This window comes from Papilio polytes, unplaced genomic scaffold, assembly GCF_000836215.1.
Source record: "Papilio polytes unplaced genomic scaffold, Ppol_1.0 DF822845.1, whole genome shotgun sequence".
Lineage (NCBI taxonomy): Eukaryota > Metazoa > Arthropoda > Insecta > Lepidoptera > Papilionidae > Papilio > Papilio polytes.
This window is the reverse complement of record NW_013526359.1, coordinates 277,902-298,409: the sequence shown is the minus strand read 5'-3', so window position 1 is coordinate 298,409 and position 20,508 is coordinate 277,902. Positions and strand designations below refer to the sequence as shown.

At 31.5% G+C, this 20,508-nt stretch overlaps 1 protein-coding gene across 3 annotated transcripts; it reads right to left on the bottom strand.

Annotated features, from left to right (window-relative positions):
- LOC106105620 (ras-related protein Rab-3) lies at positions 1 to 6,404 on the bottom strand. Of its 3 annotated transcripts, none has more exons than XM_013286041.1 (6): positions 5,956 to 6,404; positions 3,974 to 4,077; positions 3,535 to 3,652; positions 3,051 to 3,169; positions 2,760 to 2,931; positions 1 to 2,257 (listed from the first exon to the last, which is right to left on the bottom strand). In XM_013286041.1, the coding sequence occupies exons 2-6, from the start codon at positions 4,075 to 4,077 to the stop codon at positions 2,111 to 2,113; spliced, it is 660 nt and encodes a 219-aa protein (XP_013141495.1). In that variant the 5' UTR covers positions 5,956 to 6,404; the 3' UTR covers positions 1 to 2,110. The 3 variants fall into 3 exon arrangements, with proteins under 3 accessions (XP_013141495.1, XP_013141496.1, XP_013141494.1); XM_013286042.1 differs by lacking the exon at positions 5,956 to 6,404 and adding an exon at positions 4,225 to 4,246; XM_013286040.1 differs by lacking the exon at positions 5,956 to 6,404 and adding an exon at positions 4,138 to 4,222.
- Positions 6,405 to 20,508: the final 14,104 nt, after the last annotated feature.

The window sequence follows — 20,508 nt, the reverse complement described above, 5'->3', positions numbered from 1 at the left end:
TTTTTTTTTTTTGTGAACTACTACATTTGTGTCAGATAAACTGTAACCATTTTTTTTAAATAATCTAAATTAAAACTAAAGAATAGAAAATATTAATCAAATATTCATGTTTTGGTCATAAAGTCATTTTACTATTGAAATCTATTGTATTTTATTGTTTCATAAACAAAAGTAATTTATCTAAATCCTTTCTCTAAGATATGCTTCCACGCCCGCTATAGGACCATCTCTACATTGTCATCCATCAAAACCAATATTTTTATTTTTATTAAATTATGTCCCGTCATTATCATTTTTTTGGATCCTGTGTAATTGATCCGCAAAAATTGACATTTATAAATACTACTAGAGGCTCATTATTTTATTTATAATTGGGCAATAATTGTAATCCAATTCCTTTAATATAGTTTGTTATAATGTGGTTAAAGGTTATTAATAATTAATAATGATTATACAAGAAAGCCTCAATTCGACCACGCTACAGGTACGGAAATATAGACGAGTGTGTATTTAATAGGACCCAAATTATATACGTATAATTGGTAGAGTTTCATCAAAAGATGTCAGTAAAGCTACCTAATGTCACACCTTACTTATAGTCTAAAAATAATGTGCATGCTGTTAAACAGAATTTTGATATAAATTGTATTGTCTATATTGTCTACATTTAAAACTAATAGATCGGTTTGTTACTGCGACAAACCTTATAAGAGTGGGTGTAAACTGCCGACATATTTGTATTAATATATATTGTTGTCCTTTACTTTCTCTTAAGAAAAATAAAGACAATTATGTTTTTTAATACAAGTGACGCAGCAGTGAAATTTCACTATTACATTTGATTAGGCGTGAGACAAAAATTAGGTATCATTAATATTTCAGATTTAAGTAATTCCCAAATTACATAGCATAGGTAACAAGAATACAAACGGATTTATATGCATGTAGATATACTATACACAGTTGTAAATTTACACATTAATAAAACGTATTTACAAACGCTGCATACAATCAACGTATAGATAAAAGCTAAGTTTTCCCAATAATACTGATATCAAGCGACTCTTTACTTGCGAGTTTTCAGATTCAAAGCATATAAGTTTTCATACGATATCTTTAAAGTTTTACAATTAAATAAAATAGTTTTAATCATGCATTAACAAATAAAATAACTTACTTCTGAACATTATTAAAACTATAAACTTTAAGCAACTAAATGCGAGGAATGAGGTAATATGAATTACAAAGTTTCTATAATGAAAAACACATGTCTAAAAATATTTTGCGCCTTTTTAGAACTATTTTTGTGAACATTTCCTTATTCTTGATTTTGGTCCATTATTCGCAGCTTTGACGAACGTGACATATCAAACATTTTTTCCGTAAATTTATTGATTTTGCGCAATTCGAAAAATTAAAAGGCTTTCACACCTTAAGTTATATATTTTTTGAAATTAATATTAAGTCAATTGCAACAGAAATGCTTGGAAATTTAACGTGAAGCATAGAAAATTTTCATATCTAAATTATATCAGATCTCTACTCCAGCTTGCAGTATAGATACGAGTAGCTACTTAACATCTATATTATTTATCAATACTAATACATGTTATTATTGTTACACAAAGTTTCAACAATTCTAAATTACATACATCAATGAAAATGCGTTGTTAACAATAAAATGTATTCAGCGATACATTCACATCAAGTTTATCTAATTTTCTACTAAATTTTGAAATTAATAAAGACATTAACAACATGGCGATACATTTAATTATATGATTTTTATAACGTAGAATTAGACCTATACGAAAACTTACGTAGATAAGTAATAGAAAAAATGTTAGAACTGACGTAAAAGAATGTTAACATTAACTTATAAATAAACAAAACTATCAAAGGACGAAAGATTGAAAAATAAAACCTAGATAGAAAAAAATAACAGGACATTCTTGGCAAACATTTCCATTAGAACATTTAACATCGATAAGTCAATCTAGACTTGCAAAGTGAGCTTTTGTACGTCAGCTAGAAACGACGGAATCGCAGATAATTCAGTACAAGGCTTCGTGTAAATAGTGTCCAGTAAGTAATGTATAGAATAATTTTCTTAACAGTTGCAGTTGGGGTTTGCGTTGTTCTGCGGCTGCTCCGTGAGACGTTGGCCGCGCGCGCCGCCAGCAAGCATCGCTGGTTCAGAGTCCAGGCTCTCGGACATCTTGTCGCATATTATATCAACCAAGCGCTCGAACACCGTCTGCAATAAGTTTTTAATAAGATACAGAACCGTTTACATCATACTATTCTATCTACAACTTACAATTTAAGGTAGACAAACTAACTAGTGATTAGTAAAGTATCTGAACAGCTGTGGCAGACTAATCAGACTTACTAAAATATTTAAATTAATTTGAAAAGTCACTTCTATTTTGGCTTAACTAACCGTATCAGACAAATAGGCTGGCAAATATATATAATAAAAAAATAATATTAACATCACATCTTACATAATATAATTTACTAGTTGTTGCTCGCGACTTCGCCTGCTTGAAAATAAAAATATGGCCTATGACAACATTGCTTTTTAATAGTGAAAGAATTTTTAAAATCGGACCAGTAGTTTTTGAGTTATTTCAATACATACAATAATGTAAATCTTTATTTGATTAGTATAGACCAAGGAGTTTGTTCTGTTCAGCGTTTCTACTATGATATGACTATGAACTTTACGTATAGTGTCCTTTAAAATCTGTTCTTACCTTGACATTAATATTTTCTTTAGCGCTGGTCTCATAGAACTCGACGCCCAGCTGCTCGGCGAGCTGCCGGCCGCGCTCGGCGCTCACCACGCGTTCCTCCTCCATATCGCACTTGTTGCCCACCAGGATCACTTGGGCGTTGTCCCACGAATACGTCTTGATTTGAGTTACCCTACAACCACGATGAATTCATTATTTCCAGTACTATTCCTTCGATACCCAAAAACAGCTGAGAAATTGTCGACCTTATATCGTTTTAGTTTTTAAAGTTTTTATATTTACGATACGTACCAATCTTGAACGCTATTGAAACTTTCTTCATTGGTTATATCGTACATTAATATGAAGCCCATAGCGCCTCGGTAATACGCAGTTGTGATGGTGCGATAGCGCTCCTGGCCAGCAGTGTCCTATAAGTAACAATGCACATAAGAAATTTTAAAGGTAATCGTACATACAAAGAAAGTTAAAGGGTAACTACATTGTTTCAAAGACTTGTATTTCATTCTGGTTTATTATATGACAAGGCCTTAAATCAATCAATATTATGGGATTTTTCCTATTTGATTAATTGTATCAATTGGATTGTGGGATTTGGAACACATTATGTGACAATTTTTTTGCACACAATAAATGCTCATTTTATACACAATCAACCTTTGTCTATTAAGCCTTCTCTTTCTTAAGGAAGACATTTGTAACTACTTAAATATTGATAAATTTAAAATCAAAACTATCCAGATACAAATAGGTCAGAATAAATATTAAAACTTACCCATATTTGGAGTTTAACGCGTTTGTCGTGACGGAAAACTGTCTTCACCTTGAAGTCAATGCCGACAGTGGATACGAAGGCTGAAGTGAAGGAATCGTCCGCGTAGCGAAATAGGAAACTGAAATTTTATAAAGGACTAGCTATTGTTTGCGACTGCATATGCGAGAAATTAAAAATAATAAAAAATGTAGTCTATGTTTCGCACAGATATACTTTCTAGTGGTGAAATAATTATTGAAATCGGCCCAATAGTCTTTGAGTTATTTCAACACATAAAAAATACATATCTTTCCTCTTTATAATATTAGTAAAGATGGCATGAATTAAAGAAATGTTAATCAAACATGTATAACTATAATAATTATTGCAGTACTAAACAATGGTATCAATGTTCATATAATCGTTTTATTAACAGCCATAGACTTGATGTAAAAAGTACCTGGTCTTCCCGACGGAACTGTTTCCGATGATAAGAAGTTTGAACATGTAATCGAAGTTCTGGTCTCCAGCATCCTTCTGCCATTTGATATCAGCACCACCCATCTAAAAAAAAGTAATAGATTATTTTTTTTAAATCACATGACATCCAAATATTTCTAGTACCTCTCCATTTTCTGAAGTAACTACAGGGTAAATAATTTTTTGCGCTAGATTTTCACTAATAATCATATTTAAAGCGTAGACAATTACTTCTACAACTCTCTGGTACAAAATCCAGTAAACGAATAAGCTAACCCAGTACTTTTGTATGTTCTAATCTTATGTAACGTTTAAATTTATATTGTATTATGTTTCCAATAAGGTTGTTTTTACTTTACACGTTGCATACCGACATTTGAATTCAACAAATTTAGTTATCTCTGTCGCTTCTAACTGGAAATATGCTTTAGCTGTTCACCATATCGCTCTTGATTAGCGACAGCACTTAATTATTTTAATAAAAAAAATTGTAATTGTTTAATTTTCCCGCAAAATTCTTGCAAAAGAATTGGTTTGAAGATATAAAAAAACTTGGAACATATTTAGATATAATAAGAAGAAGAATGAATGTAAAGAAATTATAAGAAAATCTCTTGGTCTTTAATTGTTTTTTAAATGGTTTGTAATATTTGTACAGATATAATTTATTTGACCTATTGTTGTTAATGAATTTGTATTGTTTTGCTTAAGCATTTCATTCGTGTTTCGCAAAATATTTTTACAGGAAAATTAAAAGGTCGTTCATTACTTATTCAGGACATTGCCCGCTTTAGGTTCAGTTGACATGATAAACAGAGTCAAGTCACTTGGCGAAGACATAAATTAAAAAGTATAATTACTACCCATGGTGTTACAGTGTAACGGAAAAATACGAAATATATTGTCTTGTTCCACCCTCGTATTAATGGAAACACATTCATTTGTTCAGAAAAAAATAAATTGAAAAACTGAAATTAAATAATAACAATTTCAGCTATTATGTCTGATTTATAGAAAAAAAAGTACCTTTTGTACAAAATTGTCTTGGTCCATCATTTTTTTTTTACTTAATAGACAAATATGGTAGGTTAACTTTATAACGTGTATCATATTACTTTCTTACACTTAAAGTTAGAGGAAGGCTGGCTACTAGACAAGCTTAGGTAATATGACCTATTTATAAATAGGATATCTGACTTACATAGTCAGGATGTTCTTTCTTACATATCCTTTTACTGGTTTTTCTAAGATATTTATATCTTTTCATCATTGGTCACATACTAAGAATAACTAAGTAAAATTCGGAATATTACTCGTATAAGGATATCACATGAAATCTTAATTATTTCTCTCTATATGCAATTTTACAACAAACAATATCGTATTTAATTCGCAATTTATGGATTTATTTACAATTAAAAATATATTTCTTTCCTGCTTTTCTTCTCTTAAACAAATCGATGAATAAAATATATTACGTAATTATTTTTACTTGTACATAATTAGGGAGATTCGCAATATTTATGATCATTGTAATATTAATTTTCATATAAGGCGTGGTAATTGAGGAAAAATTGTGATCTCAGAGGTATAATTATAGACGATTCCGTGGGCGTTCTCAAACATTGTAGGCGTTACTGGGAATGATCTCTTAAATTGAGAGGAAAATTTGTGCGAAGACGTAATTTCTATTAGGATGTAGATTTCATAATTATGTAATAGTGATAAGGATATTTCCATAATTTCAAAAATAACAACGAACGACAAGACAAAAGATATTAACTTTAACTTTGAAAAAACATTTAGCAAATTTTGTCAATTAGTAAAAGTAATAGTAAAACAAAACAATATTGTAGTATACAATACACGTTTATAAGTTAAATTTTGTAAATATGATTCAAGTAAAGTTAAAATTTTGGTTCAAGTATAAATAAAATGTTAAAAATGTATAAGGGTACCAACCTTTAATTAGTTCTCGACTTCAATTGCGAAGGGTACTTCTGTATTTATATTTTATCAGCAGACTGGCTATCGGCGGTGTAAGGGTACAGCTCTCCGCCTATAGCTATCTCTTTTAGATTCGCATCACGCAAGCAGATGTCAGACTACGCGGTTATCGATTTTTTTCGGTAAAGCTTTGTAACTTCCAATAGCACAACACTTATTGAAAAATATTTCAATAATTTCTTCGTTCTTTAATAATTCAATACTGCCAGCTTGTTGGTTTGAAAATCAATACGTCCACAACGACTCTTTCGTAATCTCTCCAATATAACTTTTAACACTTCTTATGCATTCTTGATGATTTTTCAACACTGGTTAGTATTTTAAATATCCTTTTGAGCAAATATTAACCATCTATATCAGAAAACTTAGCCCTTGATGGTGCTCTTTCGCGCTCACAGCTGTTAACTACGTCCTGGGGCTCCACAGTGTCACGGGAGAGAGAAGGAAATTTAAAATGGCGGCGGTTGCGCGCGCAGCCTACCCCAGCTTGTCAAGTTACTCGCAGACGTGTCCTCATTGGCAACAAACCACAGCGAACGCTGCCCAATTTTTACAAGTGTCGCTTAGCTGTTGACACACTTCGAGGTTGATTTAAACAATTGTTTAGATGCGATTTAGGGAGAAAAATAAAGGTTGTTTATGCGAAACTAGATTTATGAACTTTTAGTATGAATAAATAAGGAATTGAAATAATAAAAATAAAATACTTAAACACTTCTAGGATTAGCTACAGTTCTGAGACTAAACGACCTCTTAGCACTAATTGTTTTTCATAAGTATGCATTAATTTGGTAAATATTGAAAATATATAGTTATTTCATTGATATGTGTCCAATAAGGATGAATATGGGTATTTGACACCTTAAGAAACTAGTCTTTTAATTAAAAAATATAAAATATATGAGACAACTTAATGCCACGGATATTTGAGATAGTTTCTTTGTAGTTAAGAGCAAGATTTAATCTGAAAAAGTCTTTAGTTTTTTTAATTTAAATAATGGTTTTTCTCTAACATATTTATAACTGGAATAAGAGAGAATAAAGTAATCTAAGAAAAGTTATATAATATTTTCATATTACACTCGGTTCAATCTGCGATGGCTGGGATCTCGTTTCGCAGACAAAGATGTAAAGCCTTGACCTCTGTTTGACCCAATTTTAAGCAACTCATGCATTCCATTCAACGTTGCATTCTCTCTCATTTATAATATACATTTGTCTACATGAATAGCGAATTACATAAAATACTTACTAATGAAAAATATGTGTAACTTTACTTAATATTAAAAATAAGCGTATGTAATAATTTTTTTTAACTTGAAATAACTTACTTTCACTTTTTAGTTATTTCTTTTACTTTCATGATTTCAAAGTTCTAAAATAGTCTAAACCATTTAAATTTAATAAACTTTTTGAGAAATTAAAAAATGCGCCATCTATGTAAGAACTTGGTAAATAATATTTGCAAGTATTATGCAACTATTGTGCAGTTTCAGTTATAATGTAGATGGCTCTGTTAAACCGTTCCAATTCTTATACTAGATGGCGCTATGAGAATGTTAAGTCTGTAGATGTCGTAGCTTATGCTCTACGAATCGGTACGATGGGTTGTCGAAAGATACTTACATATGCTTACATATACGCTGTCTCTTTTTTTTTTTTCGAAAAAGAAAATCAGAGGTATAAGGTGGCTAAATTTTTTTTTTGAAATAAGAAAGTAACAGTTATTGACACTTTTGATATTCTTTTTGGTAGTTTATATGTCTATTGTTCTTTACAAAATTACCAGCAAACTTCTCAAACTAATAATGTGATTTTGTTTTGTGACATCTTTGATTAACATATATTTTAAAAAGTATAAAAGTAAAGTTGTAAGTAAAATTTATTAAGTAGTATACAAACTTTGACAATATTTCTAGATATCCATCACCTGTTTACATTAAACATAACATCGAAATGTCCTCAGTTATAAATATATCTGCAGCATTTGCTAGCCACTACACTGAGAGATTATTTTTGGGACTTGTTCAATATATTGTGGAACACTGCGCGACGAAAATATTTGCGCCAGTTCTTCTTCATTGAATTATCTTAATTAGAACATAGCGAGACAGAAAATTCCGCCTCGGAAAACAACTATAAATACATTCAAGTGCCTTTTTAACGTTAATTTATTCATTCAAAGTATGCATTCTAAATCGTTTTATAACACTTTCATCTTATAAAATAATATGTAAAAAAAATCGTTAATATACAGGATGTTATAAATTACTCCACACTTTGCGGAGCGAGAAAGAAGTGATAGACCACAAAATAAACTAATCTACCTAAACTTGCCCCTTCCTAAATTTATTTAAATTATGTATTAGAGAGCTTTAAAGTTGATGAAGACAAAATTAAATCCTTCAACTGAGAATATCTTCTAAAAACACATTTGTATCTCAACATAATATTACTTAACCGTTACTTTTCTGTCAGGAAAAGGTAAGATTTTCATTCCCGAAGTACACTATATACAGCGTGTTCTCATAGTGTACGTCAATACAAATATGAAAATTGCGATCGTACAATCGACCTTTGAATGTCGTCAAGTATTTTGTATGCTCTCGGTCGTGGTCGTGATCCAAGGAAACGTCGCGCGGACTAGAATAGACTCGGCGTCGACAGTTGGCAGGATGACGTCATCGCGCGTCATGTGATGCGTCTACGCACAACAAACAAGCTACGGATCGACGTAAACGTATTTTTTTTTGTTTTAAATTCTATTAATTCCCATCTATGTTAATATAATAAAGCCTAAAAACACTACTTTGTGGCGAAGGTTAATTTGAATTATTCTTTTTTTTTAATAAAAAGCTTTACACTTACGACATACATTAGACTATACATTTTCACGCTATTAAACTTAGGGGAAATATAGTTTTGGTAATTTTATGCGGAAGAAGCCGCACGGGCACAGCTAGATATGAATATTAAAAATATTTATACAATAGAGAAGTTATCTTGTTTGTTTAAGGCTAAATCAAAGTGTTAAACGACGAGAGAATTAAGTTTAAAAAAACATATTGTCGTAGTTAAGACGTTTTATGTTCAAACTCCTAACAGTTTTAAATGTGACTCATTTACTTATGACTACAAAATACTCTACAGAGTAAGTATCTAAGTGTATACTTAAGATGTGACCCACTTCAGTCACATTTTCGTAATAGCTGAAGTCACGATTTTCACGAATATCAAAAGCATTTTGGCTTATTATTTTACATTCCTTTACACTTATGGGGCTAAAAATATTCTACATATCCACTCAATTACTTTACTTAGCCTTTAACATATTGGGACAGCCTGTATAAACAGAAAAAAATGCTCATGTTTTGTTGAAAATCGATAAAATTTCCGCCACTCGTCCTGATGGATCTTATTTAGTGACGTCTCCGACGTGATCCGAGAGGAATTCCGTGTGTGTTGTCGTGCTTAATGAGAAATGGAATAAGGAAAATAAGAAAGATGGATTGTTATTGTCGCGAATTACCTGAGTACGCTTTTACATATCTTAAATTTTAAAAATTCATACATTAATTTACTTTTTAAAAATTTGATACATTACGGTCGAATATTGAAACGAATCTTATTAGTGTTACTCTATACTGGTAGAGTGTACACTTATATAAGTTGAAAATCAAATTGGTGCTACGTATACTTAGTTGTAGAGGTTATTAAATTAATATTATATCGACATCGAAACGGTTTGTTAATGGAAAATGATATAACCGTTTATGCAGAGTAGTGGCAATGAACTACTCATAGAGGTCCATCATAAAATGGTTTTATGGTCTCTCTTACTATTACGTTCAAGTGGGAGTGAAAATCTGACCTATGGTATTCATAAGCTTGATATGGTTTTGATAGATGAAAAATTTTGAATTTCAAATTTCGAATACGCTACTTAAGCTTCTTATAAGAAAATTTTCGGTATATCAATAGAGAGTTGTATGGATGGTTTTCATGGACGGAAATCTTTCAAAAGATACTGACCATCTTAAATGAATGTACAAAAACGAATTTTAAAAAGAAAAGTTTTAATATTTTACATCAAATATCGCGTGGTTCCACGAAATCTGACGCGGGCCGTACCTATATGAAATGAAGATTTCACGTAACTTATTTATGTCCATTTAAATCGACTTCAGAAAAGGAGAAGGTTCTTCGTCTGTATGATTTTTAGTACATACATTTTCTACTGCAGAACATTTTCAAGAAGTTCTAAAAAAAAGGATTTATGGCTAAAACTACATTTTAAATATAATATTTTTTTATAACACAAATCATATCAATCAAATTTTACGCAATTAATATTGACGGACATATTTTTAAACAGCGGTAAATAATTGGGCGTTGTAAAAACTGAAACCCATAACGGAACTTCCCTGATACATTCGGAAATTAAAACTCCCTATTAATCTACTAGCATCTCCATTATGAAAATGATTAAATTTCCATCTGCTCAAATTGCATTCTAATCTTCGTTTAATCAAACCGACGGATTTAATTAAAACGCTTACAAGAGATAAAATCCATTTAAAAAGATTTCTAATTTCCGACCATTTAACGTATACGCGAATAAAATATTTAAATCATAAAAGAATTCAACATAAAATGCACACATTTTTTGAGTGTTTTGTCGTAGTTGAAATTTACAATTTCCGTTCATCATCGAACATCCATGATGATTCGTTCATATTTTAAAAGATAAAAAAAAATATAAAGTTGAGTAAGCGAATTAGTTTGCTTAATAATTTTTGTCAGTGTATCTTTGATGCTAGATTGTACAAAGTTTACGTATTCAATTGGCGTTGCAAAATAATGTAAGGTGTGCATCCGAGGGATATCGTCAACGCGCGTCAGTCCTACTTCGACCTCCGCGCTTGCCGACCGCGCGCCTCTACGCCGCTCGCGCGTTCTACGCGTAACTACCCCATGAAATACGATCGACAAAACGAACACAAATACAACAAAAATACCCCCCCTTAATTTCCCCCCGAATTTTTAAAAAACTTTACCTAACTTCGAAAAAAATGACAATCGAATTTAAACGATACTTTTATCAACTTTCGTATCTTTATCAGTGAATCAAGGTAACTTAGTGGGACTCACTTGCAACTTTAATTTCGTTCCTCCCAATATGCAGCTTAAAGATAAGTTTTATCAAAACCTATTTATACACAAGAAACGACTGAAACTTTCTACTTAAATACCTTTGATATTTTACACATCCCTTTTTAAACACCGTTTACACGATTTTCGATAATTTTGGACAATTCTCTATCTAAACCTTTCCCTTACAAAAGTTGAAGTGTGACCAATAACGTTTAAAATATAAGAAAGTTGTGCATAAATTAGTACTTAGTGTGTTTTGAACTAGTGTTAATAACTGTGTAAATCTTAGTCTACATTTATCAAGGAGTAAAATAACTTAGTTGTATGTTTTAGTGCAAGTGTATAGTTGAAGAATATTCATGAATTGGTAAGAAGTAACTTTTATTTAATTTATAATACACTATTTATTATTTCCAACTTGATGGTTTAAAAGTTTCTTAATTATTGTTTAAACAGTAAGATTGTATAAGAATCTATTTAAGGTAATTAGAAAAAAAACTACGTCAATTAAAATAAGAACGGAAGTGCATAAAGTATTTGGCACAGGAACACATACTTTTATCTCGCAATTTAAAACAGTTTCTACAAATTATTTTAATGAGTAACATTTCATATCATAATAGTGGTTTCTGGTCAATTGTCTTTAAAATATCTATTATATTTTATTAGATTATTACACTATTATGTATCCTGTTATTTAATATAACAATAGAGGACATGAAATTAGTTATATGCCCTTTTATATGTGTTTAAACATTCACAATTGAGTATAAAAATATTGTACCTTTATAGTCATTTATTTTTCTTTTTCCATTAAATTATTACTTTGTAAATCTGTTCTTACATTTATAAGAAAAAAATGTAATAATAGAGTTGTTACCAAACGCTCTATACCTACAAGTCGATTATATATTAAGATCATATTATTCCGTCGGTGCCAAGTCCAATGACATCGCGGGTATTTTTAAAATTATATCACAATGCCAAACTATAACAGTGGGTTTTCACTGAATAACATTCATACAAAAACATATTCTTATCTCTATTTTACAAATGGAATGAAAGCGATGGTACTATTGTTTCGTCTCAATGTTTGTCAATAGAAGTCTACGGTAGTACAAAACGTCTGTTGCATTACTTCCTCATCATTCGTCGTCAATCGTAAATGTAAATTACATTTACAAAATAATCGTGTACGATTTTAAAAATTAAATTTATTTAAAACTTCAAACACTCGAGCGTGCTTCAACATCGTTAAAGGGGAATTTTATAACAAGAGTTTTGAATTAAAATAAAAAGTAAATTGAGATTTAAATTAATTTAACAAATAAAACAAATCTGAACGACATAAAAAGATTAGCTAATTAGATTTTATTTTTACCTTGAACCCAACGAGCATAATAAAATATAAGTGAATAGAATCAGGCATCTTTCACTAATTTATTTCACATTTTGAGACGAATGTAAAGACGATAGCATTAAGTTTGAAAATGTTTCACCTTACTCAATTATAATTAAAACGACATTTCGACGGAATTACAAGTAAAATATGCTTTCGGTGGAATCTGTCATTTGCACATAAAGCCTCGGCCAGACGTTCAGGCGCCCGAGGGAATATCAGAGGAATGTACGTGCGTGCTCATCGGTAATATCAAACACAGTAATACAATACATTTATTAAAAAAAATAATTATTCAACAACATTTATTCTACAAGCTAAATTTAATGTTGTGGATGAAGCCTAATTCCAAATGAAGACCTTTACAAGGGACAAGAAAATCTGAACAAATATGGATTTACATTTCTAAATTATCAGTCATAATTAATTCAAAAGTGTCAAAAGTTCCAGAAATTATATAATACTTTCTGTCTTCATATGAATTAACATACTTTGATCACTATCATCATCAGCTCACTATAAGTCCCCACTGAGCGGCTCGAAGCCTACCTTAAGTAAAGGGTGACTAGGCCATAGTCAACCACGCTGGCCTAATGCGGGTTGGTTGCCTTCAGATATACCTTTAAATTTCTTCGCCGATATGTGCAGATTGCACGATGTTTTCCTTCACCGTCAAATGTTGATTGACTTTTATATACATATTTAAAATAAATTTGGTTTCATGTACCTTAATTTGTCATAGTAATTTCCCTTTCAAGTGTTCTATTCATAAAGGACTTAACCGCTTAACTGCAACATACTAGTATATAATATTAACATTGACATAGTACAGAAGCGTGAATACATTATGTACATAAGTACTTAAGGAGTAACAGGACTTGCTGAACTTGCTGCCGCAGCATAAATCTTGTTTAGTTTGCAAACTCCAGTTATAGCTAAACATGTTTTTTACTAAGTAGTGATAATTTTATTAATCAACTAGCTGTTCCTCAAGACTTCGTCCGCGTGAATTAAAAAATATAGCCTATGTTACATACAGATTACCTTTCGAACGGTAAAGGATTAATTTAAATCGGCCAAGTAGTTTTTGAGTTATTTCAATACATACAAAAATACAAATTTTCTCTTTAAAGATTTATATAATAGTATAGATTCGCATTTAGTCACCAGCGTAGTTCACTGTAGTATAGTTAGAGTTTTCACGTTATGGTCTATTGGAATACGGGAAGTGTGACTCACTTCACTTGTATAGACTTAAAACAACAGAAATTGTCTACGTCATTTAGGGCTAAATACTGAAACGAAATTCAAATACGTAACAGCTTCTTAAATGTTAAAAAATCTATAAATTCCATTAAAAACCTAGGCGTTGAAGATTCGTTTCAATGATCTGATATTAGTTTGTAGATAAATAAAAGGGTTTAACCTTGTTTTTAAATATCCTTTTATTTATTTTTGAAAAAAGTACTTTAAATTATCTTTGTATTTTAAAAAATTGAGTAATGTCATCAATTCTATGCCTTCTAATTTGTAGTAGCCTTCAATCATCATTCTATCTCAAATATTTGTTATTATAGTCACTAATTAAAAGTAATTTGAGAATCCGATAAGCGAATAGATTGTATTACATCTTAAGTAATTAGAAGCAGATTAAATTCTACACTGAAATAACATTATATTATATCATTAGTACCGATATTTTTGCAAAAATCAACAGATTATTATAGATGAAAACTCAATCATTTATGATAACTGAATAATGAACTATCGCAGAAACCTTAGACGAATAGACAACAGATTAAAAAAAGAAGAATGTGCTAAACGGTGGACAACAGCTAACGAAAGCAAGATTAACATGTTTGGTTGTTTTTTCTATATCATACGGAGGCAAACAAGCCAGTGGCCACACGAATCCACCAAAATGGCAACGGACAGCTGCTCATAGACATTCTCAATAGCGGATGTGTTGCCTACCTTTGATCGAAGGAGGACACGCACATTAAGAGGATATTTCCCCTTCCTATGCGTCTCCCATCCTTTTCGTATAAGAAAAAGGATGGATAGGACTAAAGTTGGACTAATTGATGACAACCAAGTTATTTTTAGCATACGAATAATACCTGATCGTAGTAGTATCTAATCTGCTTCCCTGTCGGATCGATACGGCTCAACAACGAGCTTAAATTGGACATCCTCGTTCGTTACACTTCGATAAAACCCTATTGGATGAATTTTGATAAGGAAATGACAATTTTGATACCAAAAAATAAACGACTTATGATCTTCTAGTTATCCTTTAACTTAGAAGTAAAACTAAGTAAGTCTATGCGATGTTCTAGATTGAATGTCTGCTCTAGTTTATAATCAAATTTATTTAGCAGTTCTGCAGTTATGAGGTAACATCCAAGTATTTTCATTTATAATCATGCTAATCCTAATATTATAAATGCGATAGTTTAGATGGATTGATCGATGTTTGTTAGAGTTTGTAGCCTGAACGGCTTAACCGATTTCGATGATTTTTGGTATGGATGTAGAGGATAGTCTGGAAGAACATATAGGCTACTTAGTTTTTTTTACTTAGTTTACTACGCGTACGGAGACGCGGGCGAAAGCTAATATTAGTAATAAAAGTAAGATGTGAAATAACTAAATATGTATTCTCATATTTGTGATTATATACCATAAAATGGTGAATGGAACCAACACTGGAAGTGTCATGTGTCTCTGGCTTATCAATATCTTAAGCCCGTTACACACGCTCAGCTATTTTTGACAGTTTTATCTGTATATCTGTTCTCAGTTTTGCCCACACGCGTTAGATCTGAAGATCTGTTCGAAAAAAACGTGTGTAACAGGCTTTATCATCATAGGTTAACTTCTTCTATTATTAATACAGCAATAATTTTCCTTTATGGTATTTTTATTCAATACAATACAACAACTGGCGTTCAGCCGTCTTAGGCAGCATTATATAGGTAATCCTGTTCCGTTAAACAATACCTCACTAATTATATAAGCTTAGGCTTTAAGTGAATAATTATTTACATACTTATACGGTGTGCGGCTACCGAATGAAATAATCCAGTTAGACAATGTCAAGTAACTTGAAGAATATACTTTTTTAAGAATGCTACGTATTCGAAATTAGGAAATGGAGATTCACGTTAAATCTAAAGCTAAATACTACACTAAGTTAGGAGTGAAATGGCGTAAAATGTATTAATACCATTTTATTTAAATTTAAGTAAATGTAGCTAAAATGTACTCATCAAGAGTAATAATTATTGATGTGTCAGTACATTTTTTCATTTTCTTCAAGGCATAAAACATTAAATAATATTAAACATTTGTTCTGAAAAAAAAAGTTTTAAAAAAATCTTCATTATCCACTAACAACAAGGTTGTTCGTAATCCATGCACCGATTGCGCTGTCAACTGAAGGTTGACGATGTCCGGCGCTAAAAAATTTCAAAGGTCGAAGTTTGAGGAAATCGCATAAGAGCCAGTAATATAAACAGCTGAGAGCAGCGCGGTGAGTCCCGGCCGCAGGTGGCACGCTGTTGTAAATATAGATTGTGAGTTAGCCCGTTCATTGTCACCGCACACGCCAAGGCCCGATACATTATTGGCCCATCTCTAATACTATCCACTCATCTCTACTTTACAATTACGTTACATAAATACAAGAGCAGTTACAATTAATGTACAATACATCAGTAGTTCCTCTGGTGTTACGGATATTCATGGGCGTCGTTGACCACCTCTGTGTTCCCGCCGCTCGTTTGCCCCCTTTGTGACATTAATTGGAAAACATACAAAAGAGGATATAGAATTTAAATAATTTTATAAACAAGATTTTAAAATTTGTAAGCATCCTTTTTTTTCTCATGCGTAAATACTACGAAAAAGATAACAAGAAAATCTTTCACTTCAGTAACTTCACAGATTGTCGCAGACAAATAATGCCTTGAGATAAGAGCTAAGTCTTAAAAATGGTCGACCTTTCAGGACTACGTCTGTGCGCGAGTAGAATAATTTCCTACAAAAATTAACATCATATACAACGTTCTTAATAGTTCATGCTAACTTGTCAGGATGAAAGACCCGTTATAAAATAATGACGGATATAATTTAGTAAAAATTGTCGAATAAATTTCGTTTTAACTATAAATTTAAATAAGTACAAATTAAGATTGTTTATATGTAGAGTATTACTAAGTAAATACGTACTATGAAAGGATTTTACAAAATTTATTCACTAAGGTTGCGATAAGGGGCGAACGTAAGTTTCGAAAACTTCTAAATTTTACGAGGACGAAGTCGCGGGCTAGTTTGCCATAAATTATTTGTTGATATTTTGAAAATTGAAATCATAATTATAAAAATCTTGTAAACATTTCATCGTAGTCATTTTAGTGGTACTTTAGAAAATTCATACAAAATTGAAGAGTGCTATTTGATTGCATTTTAATTTATCACTCAAATTACTCTTTATTATTCTCATCACGTCTCTTTGACAGCTTTGATCTGGCCCATATTTACATTCAAAAGCGTTCAGACGATCGCTCGGCCAATTACCGTAGAGTTCGTGGTAATAAATCTTTCTTTAAGCGATTTACTCCACGTTTTTTGCCGGAATTAAAATGTACGCCTAGTTGTATATCACTACACTTATATTATTATCTACTTTCTAATTGACATCTCTGATTAACACACTAAAGTATGAAATAAATTAAAGTCAGTATTTTACATTAAGTATCATAGTCTTTAACTAATTTTATCTATCGGTTTCTGCGTTTCATTAATAAACTAAGTTTCGCCTGCATCTCCGTCCGCGGGCGATTAAAAAAAAGACAAAAGTGAATAGCCAATATGTTCTTCCAGACTATCCTCTACGTCTATACCAAATTTCATAGAAATCCGTTTAGACGTTTAGCCTACAAACTGTAATAAACATCCATACATCCATTCAAACTTTCGTATTTTTAATATTACTAAGAAAGATTGTCTGTAAAATATTACAATGTAACAAGTCTTGATACCTGCATAACAATATGAACCAGTGGGCGTCTATAAGCCTTTAATATGGGAGAAGGTATTAACTTGGACATAATTATGACGCACTGGAAACATAAAGCAGACCGCTAACCTCATTAATAATAACACCTACTTTATTAGAACCTATTAGAAGAATAATTTAATACTTTGCAAAATTAGTTTTATAAACATAATAAGAATTAACCCAAAGATAAAGTGCGAAGGAATTTATTGTAGAAATTTACGACTTATTTTTAAACATTACATAACACATGATTTAAAAAAATCTTTACCTGTTTTAAATTAGTAACTCCTGGTTATAAAGGAAATGTTTTCAGTCAATTTTTATGAATATTCTTTGATATATCCTATCTTATAGAACATTGCTGTTTATTCGGGCCATTGTAGTGCTGTGTAGGTTTGTATTCTGAACCAATAAGCTTCATGTCATTATCAACAGGAACTTATCAAACAAAACGTCATGTTTCAATGCATCGGATAGCGGGAAATAAGATAATGTATTGATATCAGTTATTGATTTTGTTTGAGCATAGTTTGCAATACAACAAGTTAGTTCTAGTTAGTTGAAATATTGTTCAAATTAGAATTTTAAAGTGAACATACCGTCAAACCTCTATTCGCAACGAGTAGGTCGTTGCTCAATGATTGACGTAACATTTCATATTGTGACCATAAATGTCGTGTAACATGTAACGTTACACCACGTAACATTCACACCTCTTACTTTTACGATTTATAATGGCGGATGCACAATGTAAAGTGAAAGATCAGTCACATTTTAAAGTTCAGTATCCTCAAAAAAATACTATCAAATTATATTAATATGCTTATTTAAAAAATACAAAATAGCACAACTCAATCTTCTAGATAAATGATGCACATGATGTTTCCAGTGATTTATTAGTACTGTTATTAGAATTTATCATTAGTAAAATATTACAAAATAAAAAGAAATAGTATATGACATAGAATAATTACCACAGAGCCCTTCTTTGAAGAAATCAAAGCGATATAAACGATGGATTCTTGTAAATACAACTCATTGTTTATAGATAGAACGACGCAAAAGATTGTAAACAATAAATTTCTCACACTATAAACATAATTCATAGAATACACTACTTCCTGTTTTTAATAAATACAATACTATTCAAAGAAATTCCATCTTTTTTATATTTTTTTAATCATTCTTCTATAGCTCTACAGCACTTTGTGGGCTTTGGCTTGGTTCATCAACTTTTTCCATTACAGCCACGGTCTTCTAGTTTGCTATGCCAAAGTTTTTCGCGTCTCGATTTATGCTGTCTATCCACCGAAGCTTTGGTCTCCCTTGACTTCGACGACTCTCGGAACTACTTGTCATTAGACATTGCATGCACTCTACTATGATCCATCAGCTCGTGGCCAGCCCATCTGAACCAGTTCAATGTAATGTGTCCTGCCATGAGCAATTCTTGGTACAATTCATTTTTTTATTACATTGTTATTATTTGTGCATTGTGCAAGTGCAAGGAGTAAAAGGTAAGCATAGTATGGGCATGTTATGAGGAGGGATGAATCGCATGTTACAAGGAGGACGTTAGTTATGAGTGTGGAAGGGTACACCGGTAGAAGTAGACCTAGATGAGATGGATTGATTGCGTGAAGGTCACATGATCAAAAAGGGAGTGATACAGTTATCACGTTAGAGATGACGTATCATGGAGATATTTGAAGGACAAAAACCTGCTATACCGACACTACGGGAGTAGGATAAAGAGGATGATGATGATGATGGGTATTCAAATCACCAAATTCCGTTTGCAGATTTAAAAGATTTAAAAGATTTATTTATAAAGTTACAAAATTTCTTTTAATACAATTGTGGTCGATCGCCTGGTTCCTACACTAGGCTCTAGGCCCGTCTTGTAGGAGCCAGGGTTCTTCCGTCTTAGTGCTAGTTTTTTATTTTTTTTTTTTAGAACACTCATATAAATCTAAGCAAATTTACCAAATTTACAATAAAAAGGTTGTTAGTGAATTCAAATATTACTATGGATGTGTGTGTGTGTGTGTGTGTGTGTGTGTGTGTGTGATTTCGTAAATATTTATGCGCTAATGTATATATGTGTGATTATTGTTTCTGATTGTTATCTGTTAATGTCTACGTCAAACATATAAAGTTGAGTACACAGTCAATCATAAAGTCATTTTGTAAAGTAATCATAAATTTACATTCGCTTACGGTCGGTATATTCGCCGCGGACATAAAACTTTTTATTACTCCACATGTTCTTAACGCGAAGCGAACAATATACATAAAATAGGCGTACATTATAAAATAACTGATAGTTCTTTTGTGTTTATGTTGTTGCAATTATTTACCTTACATTATATTTTTATAACTTGTCTAGTTTACCACAGTGTGATTGTTTTAAGCCACATCATTATTAGTTTAAAGAATTGGTTGAGCCAATAGGTGAAACACAATCTGTCTCCTAAGATCTTTAACCATTCAGTTACTGACATACTCTCAGATCTGTCTGACAGTTGTGACTCATTTGACCTGTACAGTTAGAGCGCACACCTAAAACTCTACTACATTACTGTTTAGTCTCGATTTGATTCCTATGAGCTTTAATGGAAGTGCACACACTACTAGATTTTTAGTTGTGCAACTAAACAGTTGAATTGGCTGCGAAACAATCGACAATCGTGCAACAGTTGTGCGATAGTTTAGTCAAAGATTCGCGCCCGGTCTTAAAGAATTGCTTACATAAGCCAGTTATAACTTTGGAGGCCTAATTTTAGTCCCATTCCCTTTCCACCCTTTTCTTAAGAGGATAGGATGGAAGGAAAAGTGGCATTGACGGTGGAGGAGACGCATAGGAAGGGGAAATGTCCTCTTTATGTGC

What these genes read in the sequence shown, in the direction of transcription:
- LOC106105620 (XM_013286040.1), bottom strand. Translation starts at nt 4,203, where the DNA reads ATGATTATTAGTGAAAATCTAGCGCAAAAAATTATTTACCCTGTAGTT. An exon ending in AGTTCCGTCGGGAAGACCAG is followed by an intron (nt 3,653 to 3,973) that starts GTACTTTTTACA and finishes ATAAAATTTCAG; the next exon opens with TTTCCTATTTCGCTACGCGG. An exon ending in TTCAATAGCGTTCAAGATTG is followed by an intron (nt 2,932 to 3,050) that starts GTACGTATCGTA and finishes TCGTGGTTGTAG; the next exon opens with GGTAACTCAAATCAAGACGT.